General features: G+C 52.4%; 1 protein-coding gene across 2 annotated transcripts in view; it reads right to left on the minus strand.

Annotated features, from left to right (window-relative positions):
- Positions 1-16,115, minus strand: part of CNTFR (ciliary neurotrophic factor receptor) — a 38,104-nt gene that overhangs the window by 9,424 nt on the left and 12,565 nt on the right. For both annotated transcript variants that reach the window (XM_086683392.1, XM_086683393.1), the window contains 2 exons: positions 8,684-8,768; positions 4,228-4,461 (listed from right to left, as the gene is read on the minus strand). In XM_086683392.1, the coding sequence (XP_086539518.1) occupies positions 4,228-4,461; positions 8,684-8,768 (319 nt within the window). The remainder of the gene's footprint in view (positions 1-4,227; positions 4,462-8,683; positions 8,769-16,115) is intronic.

A 16,115-nucleotide genomic window follows, 5' to 3' on the forward strand; every position in this document is an offset into this window, starting at 1 on the left:
TTTTTCAAACTGTGGGTGTGGGAAAGTGCCCAGAAGTTCAAGTATATTCACACGTATGAGCTGAACAACATGTGAAAACATGTTAGAGGCTCTGTGTGAGCAAAAGCTCAGAAGTAATTGTGTCATGTCACAGTCTGGTCATACAGACATATTCCTGGATGCCCAGGCATCCCAAGTTGCCCCTTGTGGGGGCTCCTGAGATGCCCAAGTGACTGCATCAGCCTGTGGCAGGATGTCCTTGGGTCCCATGCGGGGCCGTGTATGCGTGTACATTGCCCCCGCTGGCCCAGGGTTTGTTTGTTTTCCTCCTAATTGGCTTGTTTTTCCATGTCCAGTCCACCAAACCGCATGTTTTTCCTCTCATCTCGCCAGCCTGCCTGGGCTGGAGCCCCCGGCACGCACAAGGCCTGCCCGCCGGCCGGCCCAGAGAGGAGGAGAAACAGGCTGCCCACACCCCTGGCCAGGCCAGATCAGGCTGGGTGGGGCAGGGTGACCCTTCCAGCTCCAGCCCTGCCCAGGCCCCACCCACACTCCTCCTGTCTGGCATCAAATCCATGGCCTGCCCCAACCTTATCTCATGACATCTCTCAAGGCACCCCAACTTCTGGACTCCCACATACCCCTCTCCTGCCTTCCCACCTGTCCTTTTCCCCCAGACATCTTCAACCACAAGCTGCTCTTTCCTTCTCAGCCAAACAGGGCTGAGGGGGAAGCAGTACTGAACCAGGGGTTCTGGAGTTCCTTTCCTGACCAACCAAATATAGATATTTAAAAATTGGATAAGGAATTGTCCATTTTAAATTAGTAAATTACTCTGATTTGTTTTAGCTTAAAAACAGAAAGACACTGAATCAGCACTGTCTAGTAAACAAAAGGATGCTACTAAAGGTAACCCTGTGATCCCATTTCCTAATGTGGGTGGTCCTTCCATCATCCTGGGTGGGGGACTCCTTTGGGCTGTTTGTGAGCATCCACCTGAAGGCAGGGAGGTGAAAGTAGTTCAAGGATCAGTCTGGTTAATGGGACTTTCAAGAGTATATATATATTTTTTGAATGTTTATTTATTTTGAGAGAGAGAGAAAGCATGCATACTTGAGAGCAGGGGAGAGACAGAGAGAGAGAAAGAGAGAGAGAGAGAGAGAGAGGGAGAGAGAATCCCAAGCAGAATCCATGCTGTCAGTACAGAGCCCAATTTGGGGCTTGAGCTCATGAACCATGAGATCATGATCTGAGCCAAGATGAAGAGTTGGATGCTTAACCAACTGAGCCACCCAGCCGCCCCTCAAGAGGGTATTTTTATGATCAGTTTCCCTTAGAAATAGAAACATGAAAGTCATATATGTTTAGGATAAATATGAAATATTTTTTGGCTTGAATGACTTACAAATCAGGGTTAACTTTGTCCTGTTCTCTGAGTTCTGGCTAGAAGAAGAATAATTTGATATTGAGGGTTGCCAAACCCAGTCTCTTGTTACTAATATAAAGTGACTGAGACAATCATGATTAATGTGCCCTGTTCCTCTGACCACCAACTCTTTAGAAGGAAATAAGGCAATGAGAGATAAGTACCTGTTACTATAGCCAACTCATGACCAGCTCTCCTCTGACAAGCAGGGCCTGGGGAGTGGTCAGCACTACATATAAAAGGTCTGGGCTCTGGTGACAACAGGGCAACTGTGGGCATGTCCTGTGGGTACAGACTACAGACATTACTTCCAGACCCTATTTCCCTCCAATGACCTCTCAAAGAAGATCAAGTCATTAGGAATGAGGGCCCATGATCACCAAGGCCTAACCATCATGGCCAGCTGTCTCCATCCTAAGGGCTTCTGGGACTCAAATTGAGAATACCAGGGTGTCAAATTGGTCTCATTCTTCTTCCATGGCACTCAGTGTATGACCTTTTCCGTGTGTAAGGACGTGGGGCTGGGCTGAGAGTTACACTTCCAATGGCCCTCCCTCATGGTGGGCCAGAGAGAATTTAGGTAGGCTGGTCCTGTATTTCTCAAGCTGGCCGACAGGGGTCATTCCACCCTTGGCTTGCAACTAAGATGGCTGGTTATGATTGCCATCTCTCTAGTTTAAACACACAGAAGGCTTTTCTGTGTGAAAATGAATATCCCTACCAAAACATATTCTCATCCTTCCTCTAATCCCACTGGTGTGTCAGTGTTTTGTGGATAACCATGGGGAAACTTTCAGTCTAACATTTCCCATGGCTGTCCATACCAATCTCCTGACAATGGGCAAAAGGCCTGCTCCCAGGTCCCTCAAGCATCATCTCCCCTCAGCAGCTCCCAGGGAATAAAGAAACCATCCTCAGAAAGTGGGGTGCATCACAAAAATTGGATGAGGCCAGCAAAACATGAATCTTTGGCTCAAGGAGAAAAGAAGTGAGCCTGTGAGGAAAGAATATTCTGTTGGTGGGTGCCTCTGGCTGAGATCCAGGTGCCTACTCAGCTGACCCTCAGCAACACTGATAAGCTCATCATTTCAACTTCTCCAACCTGTCTTCTGAATCACATTCACTCACTCCTTCTACCTTCCTGTTGGCTCCTTATCTCTTTTTGTGGCTCATCTCTCTCCATCAACCCTTTATAAAGTGATGGTCTTGAGGGCCCAGTTCTGGGTTCTCTTCTCTCCTCATCCCAGAGTCTCTCCCTTGGTCATGTCACCCCATCTAAGGCCTTTCTTATCCCATCCCCAGCCCAGGTCCCTTCTGAGTCCTAGACCCTCAGATCCACTGGCTATAGCCATCAACTCCCAGATGTCCCCTGAGTACCTCAACCCAACACATCTATAGCAGATGTTGGTGGTGCTGCAACAGATCTCTGGCCCATACCTACTGCCCTCTTCTGCATTTATTTGCCTAAGAGCTTTCATTGGTCACCAAAATCTGCATTGCCTGCTGAGGCATTAGGCCAAAGTGCAGGGGAATTAAAGCATCCCTGCCCTCACCTCCAGGAGACTCTTTCAACCAAGGATGGACAGGAGTTGGTATATAAGCTTCTGAGCTCCCTCACCCCCCAGGCAGGAATACTCCCAAGGTACATGTCTGCCTGGGCTCTCTGAGTTCTCCAAGGTTAAGCTGCAGCTGCCCAGAGGGTAACTGAATAATAGTGACTGGATAACTGTCTTTATTGATCACCTTAACTTCCTTTTTCTATCACTTTCTCATTTCCTCACTGTGTTTCTGCCACCTGACAAATAAACTGCTTGCATACAAGTTCTCGTCTTGGAATCGGATTCTCAGGAAACCCAAACTAAGACTACCTTCATACTACTGTCCAAATAGAATACACTATCTTTTCTTCCACTGACCCTTCCACCTTGCCTCTGTCACAGTGATTGGTAGCACTAACTGTCTTGACTCCTCCTGCTCTCTATTCTCCTGTCCTCTCTACCTCCAATCTACCACCAACTCCTGGAGGTCCAACCAGCCCCTCTCAACTTCCCCAACTCCATGCCCCAGTCCCTGATCCTCATCATCTCTCCCGCACCCAGCAACAGCCTCCTTCCTGCCCTGGCACTGCCCCATCCAACCTGTCTCTCTTCACCACAGTGAGAAGGATCTTTTAAGAAGGTAACCCTGATCATGTTACTCCCTAGCTTGTAGGATCATGATTTGCCCCATCCCCTCCTTTAGCTCCCTTTCCTCATTTACACCAGCCCCCCAGCCTTGAAGTCCTATAGTCATACCTAGCTCTCTGCCAGAAGTGACTTTTTCAATGTATCTTCCAAATCTCCCAAGTCTCCAGTGCCTTCCACTCCAGAAAGCCTTCTTTTTTTCCTTGGAGCCTCCCAGAGTGCCTATTCCTATACCCACAGAACCAGCCTCTGTGAGAGCACACCATGGAGTTGGCTCACTCCACCTTGGAGCAGTGACCCTAAGATTCCTCCCTACCAGGCCCCAGATAGGCCATGCCCTGCCAGCCCTCCCCTGCTCATCTTGTCATAGGCAGTATGATTTTCGGATCTCAAAGACCTCCAGGGGTGGGGTGGGGGTGAGATACCTGGGCAAAATGCCCAGGGGTCTGGACTCAGTGGGAAACACCGGGCTCAGAGGTCAGAAGAGAAGGCTAGGATAGGATCAGAAGGCAAGGGTCGGTGCTGCAGCCCGCCTCCCCAAAAGGAAGAGGACTTGATCTGAGCTAAGGGTCTGGGCCTCACGGACAGTCCTCTTGAGTGGAGTGGTAGGTCAGGTGAGGGCTTGGGAGCAACACTTACAGCCGACATGTAGTAGGACTTGGTGGCGCAGATGCCAAGAGTCACGGTGGAAGCAGGCATAGAGGCCACTGTGGCCCAGTTCCAAGCCATGGAGCACAAGCTGAGAGCCGTTGAGCAGGTCAGGGGCTAGGTCTGTCCCATTTACCCTCCACGTCACCGCTGCATCCCAGTTTGCTGTCCCACACGGCAGAGTCACATCTGAACCTAGGCGCTCGTACTGCACGTGGGGTGCCTCTGTGGGGGGTGGGGAGAGCACAAGGCAAAAGTCACAGGTCACAGAGCTGCCCGGGACCACCAGATGAAATGTGCGCGGATGAGACACTGTGAGGAGTCTAGACCAAGAGGCTCTATGTCTAATGGCCTATCAGGAGATGAGTGCATAAATGTTCTCTATGGCTGTGGAAGTATATAGGTATGTGAATGTCTCCATATTTGTATGTGTGAGTGCACGTCTGGTGTTTTTATGCATGGATGGGTGATCTTCTGCGTGTATATGTGTGAGAGAAAGTTTGTATAGCGTCCTGGGAGGGGTTAAATCTCACTGAAAACCAGGTCACTTTCAGTCACTAGGTCCTTTAGAAAGTTTTCTTGACCCCCCGTGACCCTAACCTCTTGCCACCTATAGGCCCAGCCCCAATCACTGACATCTGCTACCCAGGCAAGCTGGAGCTGAGGGGCCTTACTTCTGGACTCCTCCCTCTGTTTCTTGTCCCCATCTTTGTCTCCGGTCTTGCCACTCTCCCTCTCCCCAACTCTGGCCCCCCTGGCAAGCTAGCCCCTAACCTACCCTGCTTCAGCTATCCAGGGCTTGGGCAGCAGCAGTATAAGGGAGATCCAGGATGGAAGCCCTAGGGAACTCCTGGCAGCTATCAACTTTGTGAGGCAGGAACTGCTGAGGTGGGGGTTGGGGAGAGTGCTGGGACCAAGAAAGCTCTCTGACCATTTCTCTCCTGCCCCCAGGAGGGGCCTGTCAGAGCCAAAAGCAAACCCCAGTTCTGGCCTCGGCAACCCAGGCGTGATGGACTGAGCCCAGGAGACTGGAGTGGAAGGGTGGGAGGGAGCACCTGTCAAGAGGCAGCACTAGGTGGGGGAGGTGAGTAAGACACAGAAAATCGGGGACACTGATCTACAGACAACAGCAGAGAAGCAAACATGTAGAGCTGGGTGATGTGAATCTAATCTCCTCGTTCCTCATCCTGCCCCCCAAGCCTGGAAGGACAGATGCTTCCCAGGTCTCAGCCAGATCTGTGGAGAAAAGGTGGAAGGGGAAGAGCAACGTGAGAGGGGGGCAGCGGTAGGGGGGGCTGCGGGATCCCTCGTTAACACTCCCTTACATCTCCCCTCCAGAGAGCCACCCCGCTGAGTTGGGGGATTTTCAGAGGCAATTCCTGTTAACGAGCCAATTAACTTGGGCCAGTGGCCTCTTAATTAGACTTGTTAACACCACCAGGACTACAGGGGGTAGGGATCCCCCTATGCCACCAGCCACCACCCCCCCCATTGCAGCCCCCTGCCTGGTACTGCTTTTCTCTGTGCTGGAACATTTGTCCCTGTTTGCTGCCTCTGTCACCCTTCCTGTGCCAGGGTCTCTCTGTGTCTTCAGGTTTCTCCCCCGCTGCCTGTCTCTGTCTTGCCCCTCTCTGAGCCTCTCGGTCCCTGTCCCCTGTCAGAGGAGAGGGAAGTAGGAAACCCAGCCAGCCTTGACCACTCATCTGTGGGGGCCCGGGACCAGCCAAACAAAGGATGAACGGCGGAAGGGCGGTGGCTGGGGGCCTTAGAGGCCACAGCTGTGAGGCTGGACCAGAGACTGAATGGGGGCCTCCCCCTGACCAGGGGCCCAGTGTCCGAGGCTCAAGCCATAGAGCGCCCCCCCAATCCACCAGCCCTAGCCATTGAGCCCCCCTCCAGCCTCCCTTCTCAAAACTTGGGAGCTTCCAGGAAACATGCCAAGCCCCTCTCTCTCTGAGCCCTGCCCCCTCCCTCACTAACAGACATTCTGCATCCAGCTGCCTGAGGAGGAGGCTGAAAACTGACCGTAGGGGAGGGGGCGTGGCCACCATGGTCCCAGCGGCCACACGTCAACACTGACCAACAGCAGCTCAGAACTAACTTGGACCCAATGTGGTTCTTTAGTACTGCAGGGCAGGTACAGCCATAAGATGAGGAAACAGCCACCTAACAGCATAACAAACATAATGGCAACGGGATAACACTCCCAAGCACCCTGTCTGCCTCACAAAGGAAACAGAAACACAACCTAACAACAGTGACAAACCAACAATGTAAGGGCAGGGCAGGAATGAAAAAATGACAACACAATGACAGAAGACAACTACAGGCCACAATATGGAGGTAGAGGGGGCAATATGACATGACAATCACACACGATACACACTGTCACAATTGCTACAATAACAACAATGGCAATACACACAGCCATGCAACAGCTCCAAAGATGCCAATGATTTAATCCTTTGTTTCTGGATAGCTCTCCTCCCGCCCTGTGGGTGCCCCTACTGATGTGCTGTCCATTTCAGAAATTAAATCAAGCAGCAGGGGGAGGATGGGGTTCTTGGCCTTGACGCAGTGACAAATGCTCCAAAGGAATCAGCTGTGAAAAGGTTGTTAGAAGCCAGGATGAGAGACAGAGACAGGATGAGGTCATGGACATGGAGAACACAGAAGGACAGAGCTGACGGCTCCCTCACACCTGCGCACACAGGCTCACATGGGGACCACATGCCGGAAACAGTCCCCCCGGGCGTCCTAAGCAACTTCACATCGCCACACACATAGGATAATGACAGTCACCACAAGAAGAACAAGCACACACAGAACAACCATCCACAAGGTCACAGCCACACAGGGACACCATCCCACTTCAGGGATGGTTAACACCTGATACAAGATGATCATATGCATGCACAGGGAGGGCACTGTCACCCAGAGGCACAGTTACACATAAGGGCACAGTCTCACATCTGGGAGACAATTTAACAGGGACACAAACATACAAAGAGACAGAAAGAAACCATCATAATATCACACATAGGGTACAATCTCAATTGCAAGGACAAAGCTCCACAAAGAGCATGGTCACACATAGACAACGTCACACGCAGGGCACAGTCCCCAAGGATACAACCACACAGAGAAATGTATTCAAACAAGGACATGGTGTCACTCACACAAGAGCATAGCCTAATGCACAAAGACAGTTATACTCTCAGAGATACAGACTTAACACTCAAGTCTTTGGTCACATGTGGCTCTGTCTTTACATGCAACACAGGGCAGGAGCCAAGCCAATGGGAGTGGCCACTGGCAGGTCTAAGCAGGTGAGGTCAGCACAAGAGCCCAAGATGGACTGACTGCAGGAGGGGGGTTAATGAGTTGACCTGGTGGTCCTTTCAGTCCCTGCCCACTGGGGAGCAGCCCTGAGGTGAGCTAGGCTCTTTCTGGGTCTCAGTGTCAGTCTTACAAGGAAGAAGCCACCAAAGCCTTGACCCACCACCCTCCTTGAACCCACACCCTTGAGGGTGACAGGATCTGCTCTGTGCCTGGGTCCCAGAGGTGCCCCCACCTTCTCTGCCTCTACCTAATCCAGCCAAGGTTGGGGTGGGAGCAGAACCCATCCAAGGGGAAAGCTCCTGACAACTTAGAGCTTGCTCAAGGAGTTTCAGGGTCAGACCTTATACTGATGTGGCCATGTGAGGTGTGCCTCAAATGCAGTTTGAGCGCTGGTGGTCAAGTTAAGAGGGCACCTGTTTCCCAGAAGGGGTGCAGCATCTTGCTCTGTGGGCTGTGTGAAGAACTCAGCCTTCACTGGACAAATGGTAGGGGAAGGGCAGGAGGCTGCCAATGGCCCAGCCTGAGCAATCCCTGCCTCCTCCAATCATTCTAGCTGACTGACCTGTCCCCTTCCTTAGCATGCCTGCCCTCTCCCACTTGTCACCCTGCCCATCCTCACATCTTATTATCAACCATCTCTGTCTCCATCTTCTCTCTAGGATAGGGGAAAGCAGTCTTGGCCACTGTCTCTCTCAGTGCCTTCCACTACACCCCCCACAAACCCCTAGGGGATCCTATTTCATCAGATTAACATATAGGCCCTACCTATAGCAGCCCCCAACTCCTATCTCACCTGCCCGTTACCCCACACAGCCACTCTAGTAGGAAGAGGAAGAGATTATCAAGCCAGAGATACCATCAGCACAGAACCACATGGAGTGACTGGAGGACTGTGCACATGAGATATCAGTGGGTCACCCAGCGTATCAGTGTCATATGACTTATGTCCTTCTGTGTGTTCATGTGTGGCAATGCCAGCAAGTGCCAGTATGTGGTCTTGGGTGGATGCACACAGCTGTGTGAGAAGGGTTCATGTTCAGCTCTGGGTGGGAGTCATCAGGGAGCACCATCCCACCCCCCCAGAATCCTCTCCTCCAACACTCACCCTGAGGACTGTGTCTCTGGGCGTAGACAACAGCAGTGGCGGCAGCAAGCACAGCACAGCAGGCCCACGGGACAGGAGCAGCCATCTGCTGGGAGAAATGGGGATAGGGGATGGCGGGGGAAGGAGAGGCATCAGCCCAGGCAGGAACCTCCTGGGAGCCCCTCCCTATTCTCAGGCAAGACTGGGAAATCCCAGCCCTAGGGCTAGGACACCTTGACCCCAAATGCCCTTCTTAATGGGGCTCAGGATTCTCTTCCAAGCAATCGAAAGCAACATTATTGGCATCTGTAGGCAAACATTTGCTAAGATGGTACAAGGCAACCTACAGTGGTTTGTTGTTCGATAAGGCTGCTGGTTGCAGGATGTAGTCAACCACGGATGAGTTATGGAACATTGGTTATGCTAGGGCCATTTTTATAAAAACAAAAATAACTTTACTGGTGAGGTTGGCTAATTAGCTATAAACATTGCAAACTGAAGGGTAATGTTTGAACTTAACACAAGGTCTATACTTCTCCAAATTGCCTTGAATGGAAGGCCCCCTGCTGTGCTCCTGGGGAGAAAGCCTGAAACCTGGATGGTTAGAAGCCCCTCATATCTGCACCCCCCCCCACTTCCCCATGAGCCTTGCCACTGGGCTCTGTGATGTTCACAGCACCAGGGTACCAAGGTCAGATGTGGCTTTTGCTTTAGTGTACAGTGACCAGGAGAGAAAGGGTATTTCACATATAAGTCCTTGTTGGGGGACCCAGCCCATCCTTTACCCCAGACATGTGCCCCAGGAGCCTGAGACCCTCAGCCCAGCAGATGTGCATCAGTGTTTACACACACCTACATAGGTACACAAAGCACGGTGAGGATATGTCCCCACAAGTCAGGATGGTTCCAGTGGCCCCCTAATCTGTTATCCTGCTTCATGGGATGGATCCAACTGCACCCCAATCTACCCCAGCACACAATCATACCTGAGGGCAGGGAAATAACTATTCCCTACAGAAAAAGCCTCAAATATGACCCTTCTACCCTAGTGTGAGGAGACAGGGGGACTGTCAACCAGACAGAAGCAGAGATCTAGAAGAGGAATACTGCCAGACACTCAACCAGGGTGAGTGGTACTGTCAGAAATATAGCCTGAAATACAGCCAAGACACTGTGCAGAGAAACTGCCCAAAACAACCAGACAGAATCCCAGAGAAACAGCACACACAGTTGGAGATATACTAAAGACACTGTGTGAGGCACAATCAGATAAAACCAGAGAAACAGGTAGCTATAACCAGATAACCAGGCAGAGACATGGTCAGAGACTAACTGACATACAACCAAAGGATCCACCAGAAATACTGTGAAATGCTCAGCACATGCGAGCAAATGTACCACCAGAGAAAGAGCAAGAAACACAGGCAGAGAAACCATCAGCGACATAGCAAGAGAGCTAGAGACACTGTCAGAAACCATGCCAGAGAAACTGCCTGACACACAAGCAGAGAAATACCAGAGAAACTGATAGACACAAACAGGCATACACCCAAAAATACAGCTCGTGAGAGAGCCAGAGACATAGCCAGATGCTCAGTCAGGAAGTATCCACACCACTAAAAACACTGCCAGGGACACTCAGACACACAGACACACTGCCAGACACAGCCAGAGACACTGTCAGAAATACTGCCAGACAAACAGCCAGACATACAGCCAGAGAACTGCCAGAGAAACTGCAAACAGAGCTACAGCAGGGAGGAGACAAATGTGAGTGTCAGCCTGTAGCAGCGGGTGGGAGAACTGGAGAAAATCTGACTTCCAGGGGCTCCTTTATGGGAGAGGGTTCCTGCCTGCCTGTTGCTACACTAACCCCTCACCAGGTGAGTCCCCACATCTGCACCTGGTTGTCCTCCAGCCACAGCCACAGGTGCTCTGTCTGACTGCTCCTCCCTGGCACAGCTTGTCTCTCTAGGCCCTGGGTGGCTCTGGCTACCCCTCCCACATCAGTGACTCCCAGGGCCTTAGCTACCACTTGGCCTGACTCCTCTTGATCCTCAGCCACTCCCCTATCTTCAACTATTCCTCAGGCCTAGAAGGTTAAGACAATGGCCAAAGTCACAGTCAGCAAGCAGTGGGGCCAGGAAATGAACCCAGGAACTGTATGAATTCAGAAGGAGCTAAGGAGCAAAGGAGAGGGAGAGAGAGAGGCAAGAGGTTGGAGGCCTACCTAGTTCTCCACCTCAATCACTGCAGGTAGCCCTCAGATAGTCCCCCCCAGCACCTCTGCCATCTGTCCATGTCTTTCTCCACACAGCCAGGAAAATACTCTACCTTAGTTCCAGGCCCCACTGCCTACCACATGGGAGCAGGAATCAGGGCATGCAGAGGCAGAGGGGACCAAGGTTAGATCACAGGATGAAAGAAGAGGGACAGGGTGGCCCTCTGCTCCCAGCTCCTTCCTGGTCCCAGTTGGGAGTGCAGGGGAAAGGAGACAGCCTGGCATGAGTGTGCATGTATACAAGCATGCATGTATGCATGCACATGCAAACACACACACACACACACACACACACACACACACACTCAGGCCCCCTCAGGGGGAGGGGTGGCTTCTTCATCAAAGTCGCCTCCATCAGCCCGATGAGTTACTGTAAGGGCCGGGCCCTGGGCCAACGGGGCTGCAGCCATGGGAGACGGGCGCTGCTGAAAGCAAGTGCTGCAGAGAGTGGGGGATGGGGTACCAAGACAGACACTGCATGGCTGGGGGCACCCAGAAAAGAGAAAGACCCAGGGAGGGGGGAGCATAGAGACAGGGAAAGAGGGAAAGCCATTAGCCAAGACCCAGGGGACAAGAAGATACCAAGATAGGGAGAAAGGGAAGAAGAGACCCGGGAAGAGAGATAGAGACCACAGGGGTTGGGGCAGGGATTCAAGGGCAGAGGAAGGGATAGACCCAGAAAGCGTCTCTGTGTCTACCCTACAGCATCTCCCTAAGCCCATCCATCTCCCCCAGTGCAAAAGGAGGATAGTGTCCTTGCAGCGTTCCTGGGGGCTATAGGGTTTCTTTCTCCCTGGAGATATGAGTGCAGCTCTCAGGGAATTAGGGTAGACCAAAACCCCACCCTATCCCACCCCATCTCTGCCCCTGCAGATCCAAAAAGTCCCAAACCAATTTCATTTCCCCCTTCCCTCAAAGTCCCAACTGGGTCCATTCCCAGTTAGGGAAGTTGAGGCCAGAGGCATCCAGACTATAACCTCTGCCCTGCCCTAGCTCACCTCAGGCCACCCATTCCAGGGCAAAGAGCCTCTTTCCCAAGAATTTTCCAAGTCCACACCCCATGGCTTTGGGATAGATCTGGAGGATAAATCCCATAAAGCTTCAGATAAGGGCTATGCAAACTGGCTGAGGCTCTCTGTAGACCCCTCCAGGGGGCCAGCCTGGCTTCCAGCCAGCCGCAGCCCCACCATGAGGAGGCAACAGAGGGCACTCCACTAACAAGAAAGGAGGCCAGGACCTAGTAACCCAAACCCTGTTAGCACAAGGAGCCCAGAACCTCTCCTGACATAGAATCTCATAGTGTCATCGTTATACACACATAGGTGACACATCAAGAGACAAATCCTGGGCCCCAATTTACTGTCACTGTCCCACTGTGACACAAAGACACCATTACACAATGATAACAACACCCAGTGAACAGGGCACATTTCCATAGTTGACAATGACATATAGGGGTGTTGATAGTCTCTATAGTGACAATAATGCAGTGAATGACAGTCACGTACAATGACACCAACAAATGGGGCAATGATACCTGTTGACACTGACACAATCACAGTGACAGTAATCTCAGAATCAAAGATGCAATGAGACTGACAGTCACATAGAGTAACAATGATGGTGTGTCCACAGTAACACAAGGATGTTGACAGTCAGACTCAGTAACATGGACAGTCATACAGGATAACACCAGCTCACAGTAATATTGGCACCACGGAGGCTGACAGTCACTAGCAGTGACACAGACAGACACAATGACAGACTCCCAATTAGGGAGCAACCTCAATTTCTCAGTTTGAGTCAGGCTTACGAGGGGCCCAAGACCCCTCTTGCCAGCTCCAGCAAACTTCCAGGTGCCCCGTGCCCCCCACCCTCATCCCCTGCCCAGCTAAAGGCAGAACCTGAGGGAGGGGAGGTATGAATTTGGAGAGCTCCTATTTATCCCTGCAGAAGGTTACACAAGCCCAACCCTCAGGAAACCCTGCTACATCCAGGGTTGAACTGAGGGGTTCTGAGCATCACTGGCTGGGGCCCAGCTCTAAATGTGAGTGTTGACATGCAACAATATGTTCTGAGCTTCAAGGCATTAGTTGGTATGGGTATGCTGAGGTCAGGTAGGCTCAATCTGGTCTGAACAATGAACGAGTAGGGAGGGCCCATGTGGTACTCCCCAAAATTAAAATCCAACCAAAGTCACTGGCCTGGACTACCCTTGCAGGGACTTACAGCAGGGTGAGTTCAGGAACATGCATATCTGCTGGGGGGCATCTGACCCATGGCATAGCCAAGGTGACATCTCCACAGCTTCTAGTCCCCCTAGGCAACCCCAGACTCCAGAATCCTTCAGTGTGAGGGAAAAGACACTTTGTCCTAGGGCCTCGTCCCCCTCCTCTCTCCCGACAGCAGTTGTAGAGGACCCATCCTGAGAAGAGGCAAGAACACAGGACAGGACACAGCATGGACTGACTTAAAAGCTTAGAGAGCTCTAGAGGCCTCAGACCTGCAGAAGAATTAGGGTAGAGCAAGGAAAAGAGACACCTTCATTTGGAGGTAGAGAGAGAAAATGAGAGAGCAGTGGCAGTAACAGGGACAAGGATGTGGTGGGCAAGGAGGAGCAGCACTGGCCGAAGGGGAGCCTGGGAGAGACAGTCAGGGCTGGCTGGAAGCTCCAAGAAGGGGAGGAGGGGCTAAGGCCGAGAGGCCCCCAGATCCCACCAGGCCTAGACAGCCTGGACAGCGTGGGCGGTGGGGGCGGGGGCAGAGGCCTGAGCAGTCCAGAGGGTGTGTGTGGGGGGGGTTAAAGGCCGAGGAGGGAGGCCTGGCCCCTGGCAGCTGGCCCAGCAAACCCCCTACCGGGGAAGGGGCGGGCCTGGGTCAGGGGCCAGCTTCTGGGACTGGGGCTGGCTGGCCACTGGGCAGGCTCCCACTCTCTGTGGCGTCTCTACCTTCTATCTCTGAGTCTCTTGTCTCTGGCTTTCTCTCTGAATCCAGACTTGGCCCTCCTCTCAGCTACTAGTGCCCCCATCCCAAGGGGCATAGGAGCCATGCCTGGGTTCAGGATTCAAGCCTTATCTCCTCCTGGGCTATCACATCCCCGCTCACTCTAGGGTCAAGCCCCAGTGCTCAGGGGAAAGGACCCCACCTAAACATAGGCTCCCATCTCCCTCCGTAGAAGGGGGCAGAAGTTGAACACCAGTGGGAGGGGGGCCAGGAGGGAGGCAGAGGGAGCAGTCCCCTAGCTCCAGCCTCTGGCTGAGGTTGTGGAAAAGGAGCGGCCCAATGTGAGTGAGTTGGGGGGGGGGGGGTGGGTATCCGCACCTGCTGTTGTGACCTCCACAGCCAGAGATGGGGGCCTGGGGGGGGGGGGGACAAGATTCCAATGGATTTTGGCAGCAGCCAGGACTCTGAGTGTTCAAACCCCCCACCTCCAGCCTCTTGCACCATGGGGACCCTGAGATCAGCATGTGCGTGCCCTGCTGCACGTGTGTACAGGCGTGTTGTGGGGGGAACCTGGGGCCTTCCCATGATGGGCCTGGCTGGGCAGCAGGGAGGTATCCTGGAGAGGTGAGAATCTGAATCCCACCAGCCCATGCCCACATGTAGAGCCCTACTCAGGGCCCTGCATGCTGCCTGGTGACCTGGCATGGGCTTGTATATGCACATATACGCAGGCTTGGGCTTAAGCAGCCCTCTATGTGCAAAAGGTCTTGGCTTTCTCCCTCAAAGGTCATCTGGTCCAATCCCCTTCCCATCAAATGGAGAACAGGAAGGGGCAAGTAAGTGTGTATCTTCCCTTTGGGCACATGGTCTCTGGACAACTTCAAAGAACCTGGGGCACAAGCACCAAATTCCCCATCCTCCTAGCCTTAGTCCAGAATCTCTTCTGGCTTCTAGGAGAATCAGGAGGACCCCGCTACCTAGAAAAGGGCCATGCACCAGTCAGGTTAAGTCTGCAGGGAGTGGGGGGTTGCTCTTCTTGATGAGACAGACAGCTGCAGCAGGAGGTTAGATAGCTGGAAGAACTCCCATTCATTGGTGGGGGATGGGCAGAGCAATGACAGTGGAGGGGAGCATGCCAGCTGATGAGGCAGGGCAGGAAAGAGGCTGCAAGGCCTTCCATGGAAACAGAAGGACGGACAGAATAGTTTTCCAGACTTGGGAGCTGGGACAAAGATCTATCTGCCTTAGCATCTCTCACTACACCCCATCCCTGGCCCCATCACTGCTATGGTGCAGACACACCCTCTAATATATACACAGAGGCCTATGCTTGCAAGCTTGTGCACACACACACACACACACACATACACACACACATACATACACACGGGTGGGGTGGGGGGCAGGGGAGACATTGCATGTGAAGCATTGGTTTCTAACAAAAAGAACTGAAAATGGTCTTTCTGACAGAGCTAGAATGGAGTAGGGGGAACAGAAACTTCGCCTGTCTTCATATAACAATGTCCTGTTCTCCCTGCCCCCCTAACACACACACACACTGCACACACTACTTCTGAGGAAGCTTCTGGTCTGCTGGGCAAAAGCAAGCCATCCTTCCTCCCCCTTACTCCCTCCTCACAGTGGGGAAGCCAGAGCAATCTGTTCCTGATGGGTAAACACAGGCATGAGTACGTGCGCACACATGCTCACAAACACACCAGCAATTCAGGGTCACATAGCACCCAGTGCTCACTTCTCCCCGAGATGTAGCACACACTGGGGACTCTCACTACCACCTGGCAGAGCTCCCTGAAGCCCTCCCTACCTTTACATACACACAGCCAGAGCTTCACAGACACACACAAGCAGCCTCTCACAGACACTGGCACCCATAGTTCACCATCGTGACTACACATCTTGGCCCTCCCACGTGGACGCCCACTGCCACAGCTTCACACACGCTGTGCATGCACACACGTATTACAGTCACAGTCATACACACAGACACACGCTCACTCAAAACAGGCACAGTCTCACATATGGATGCCATCACACATTCAGAACAGTCTATCTTCCACACAGATATCATCACACCTCCAGAAACTCAGAGTCCTCCAGTCACCTTCAGCCTCTCATGCTCCCACATCCAGCAGTGAGAAATACAAAGATACACACAGAATAGCTACTCCATGCTGGGTCCTTGGATTGCCCAGGCTGCACTTGGGGGTA

Source organism: Puma concolor, chromosome D4 (genome assembly GCF_028749965.1).
Source record: "Puma concolor isolate L17-30 chromosome D4, mPumCon1.1.hap2, whole genome shotgun sequence".
Classification (NCBI taxonomy): domain Eukaryota; kingdom Metazoa; phylum Chordata; class Mammalia; order Carnivora; family Felidae; genus Puma; species Puma concolor.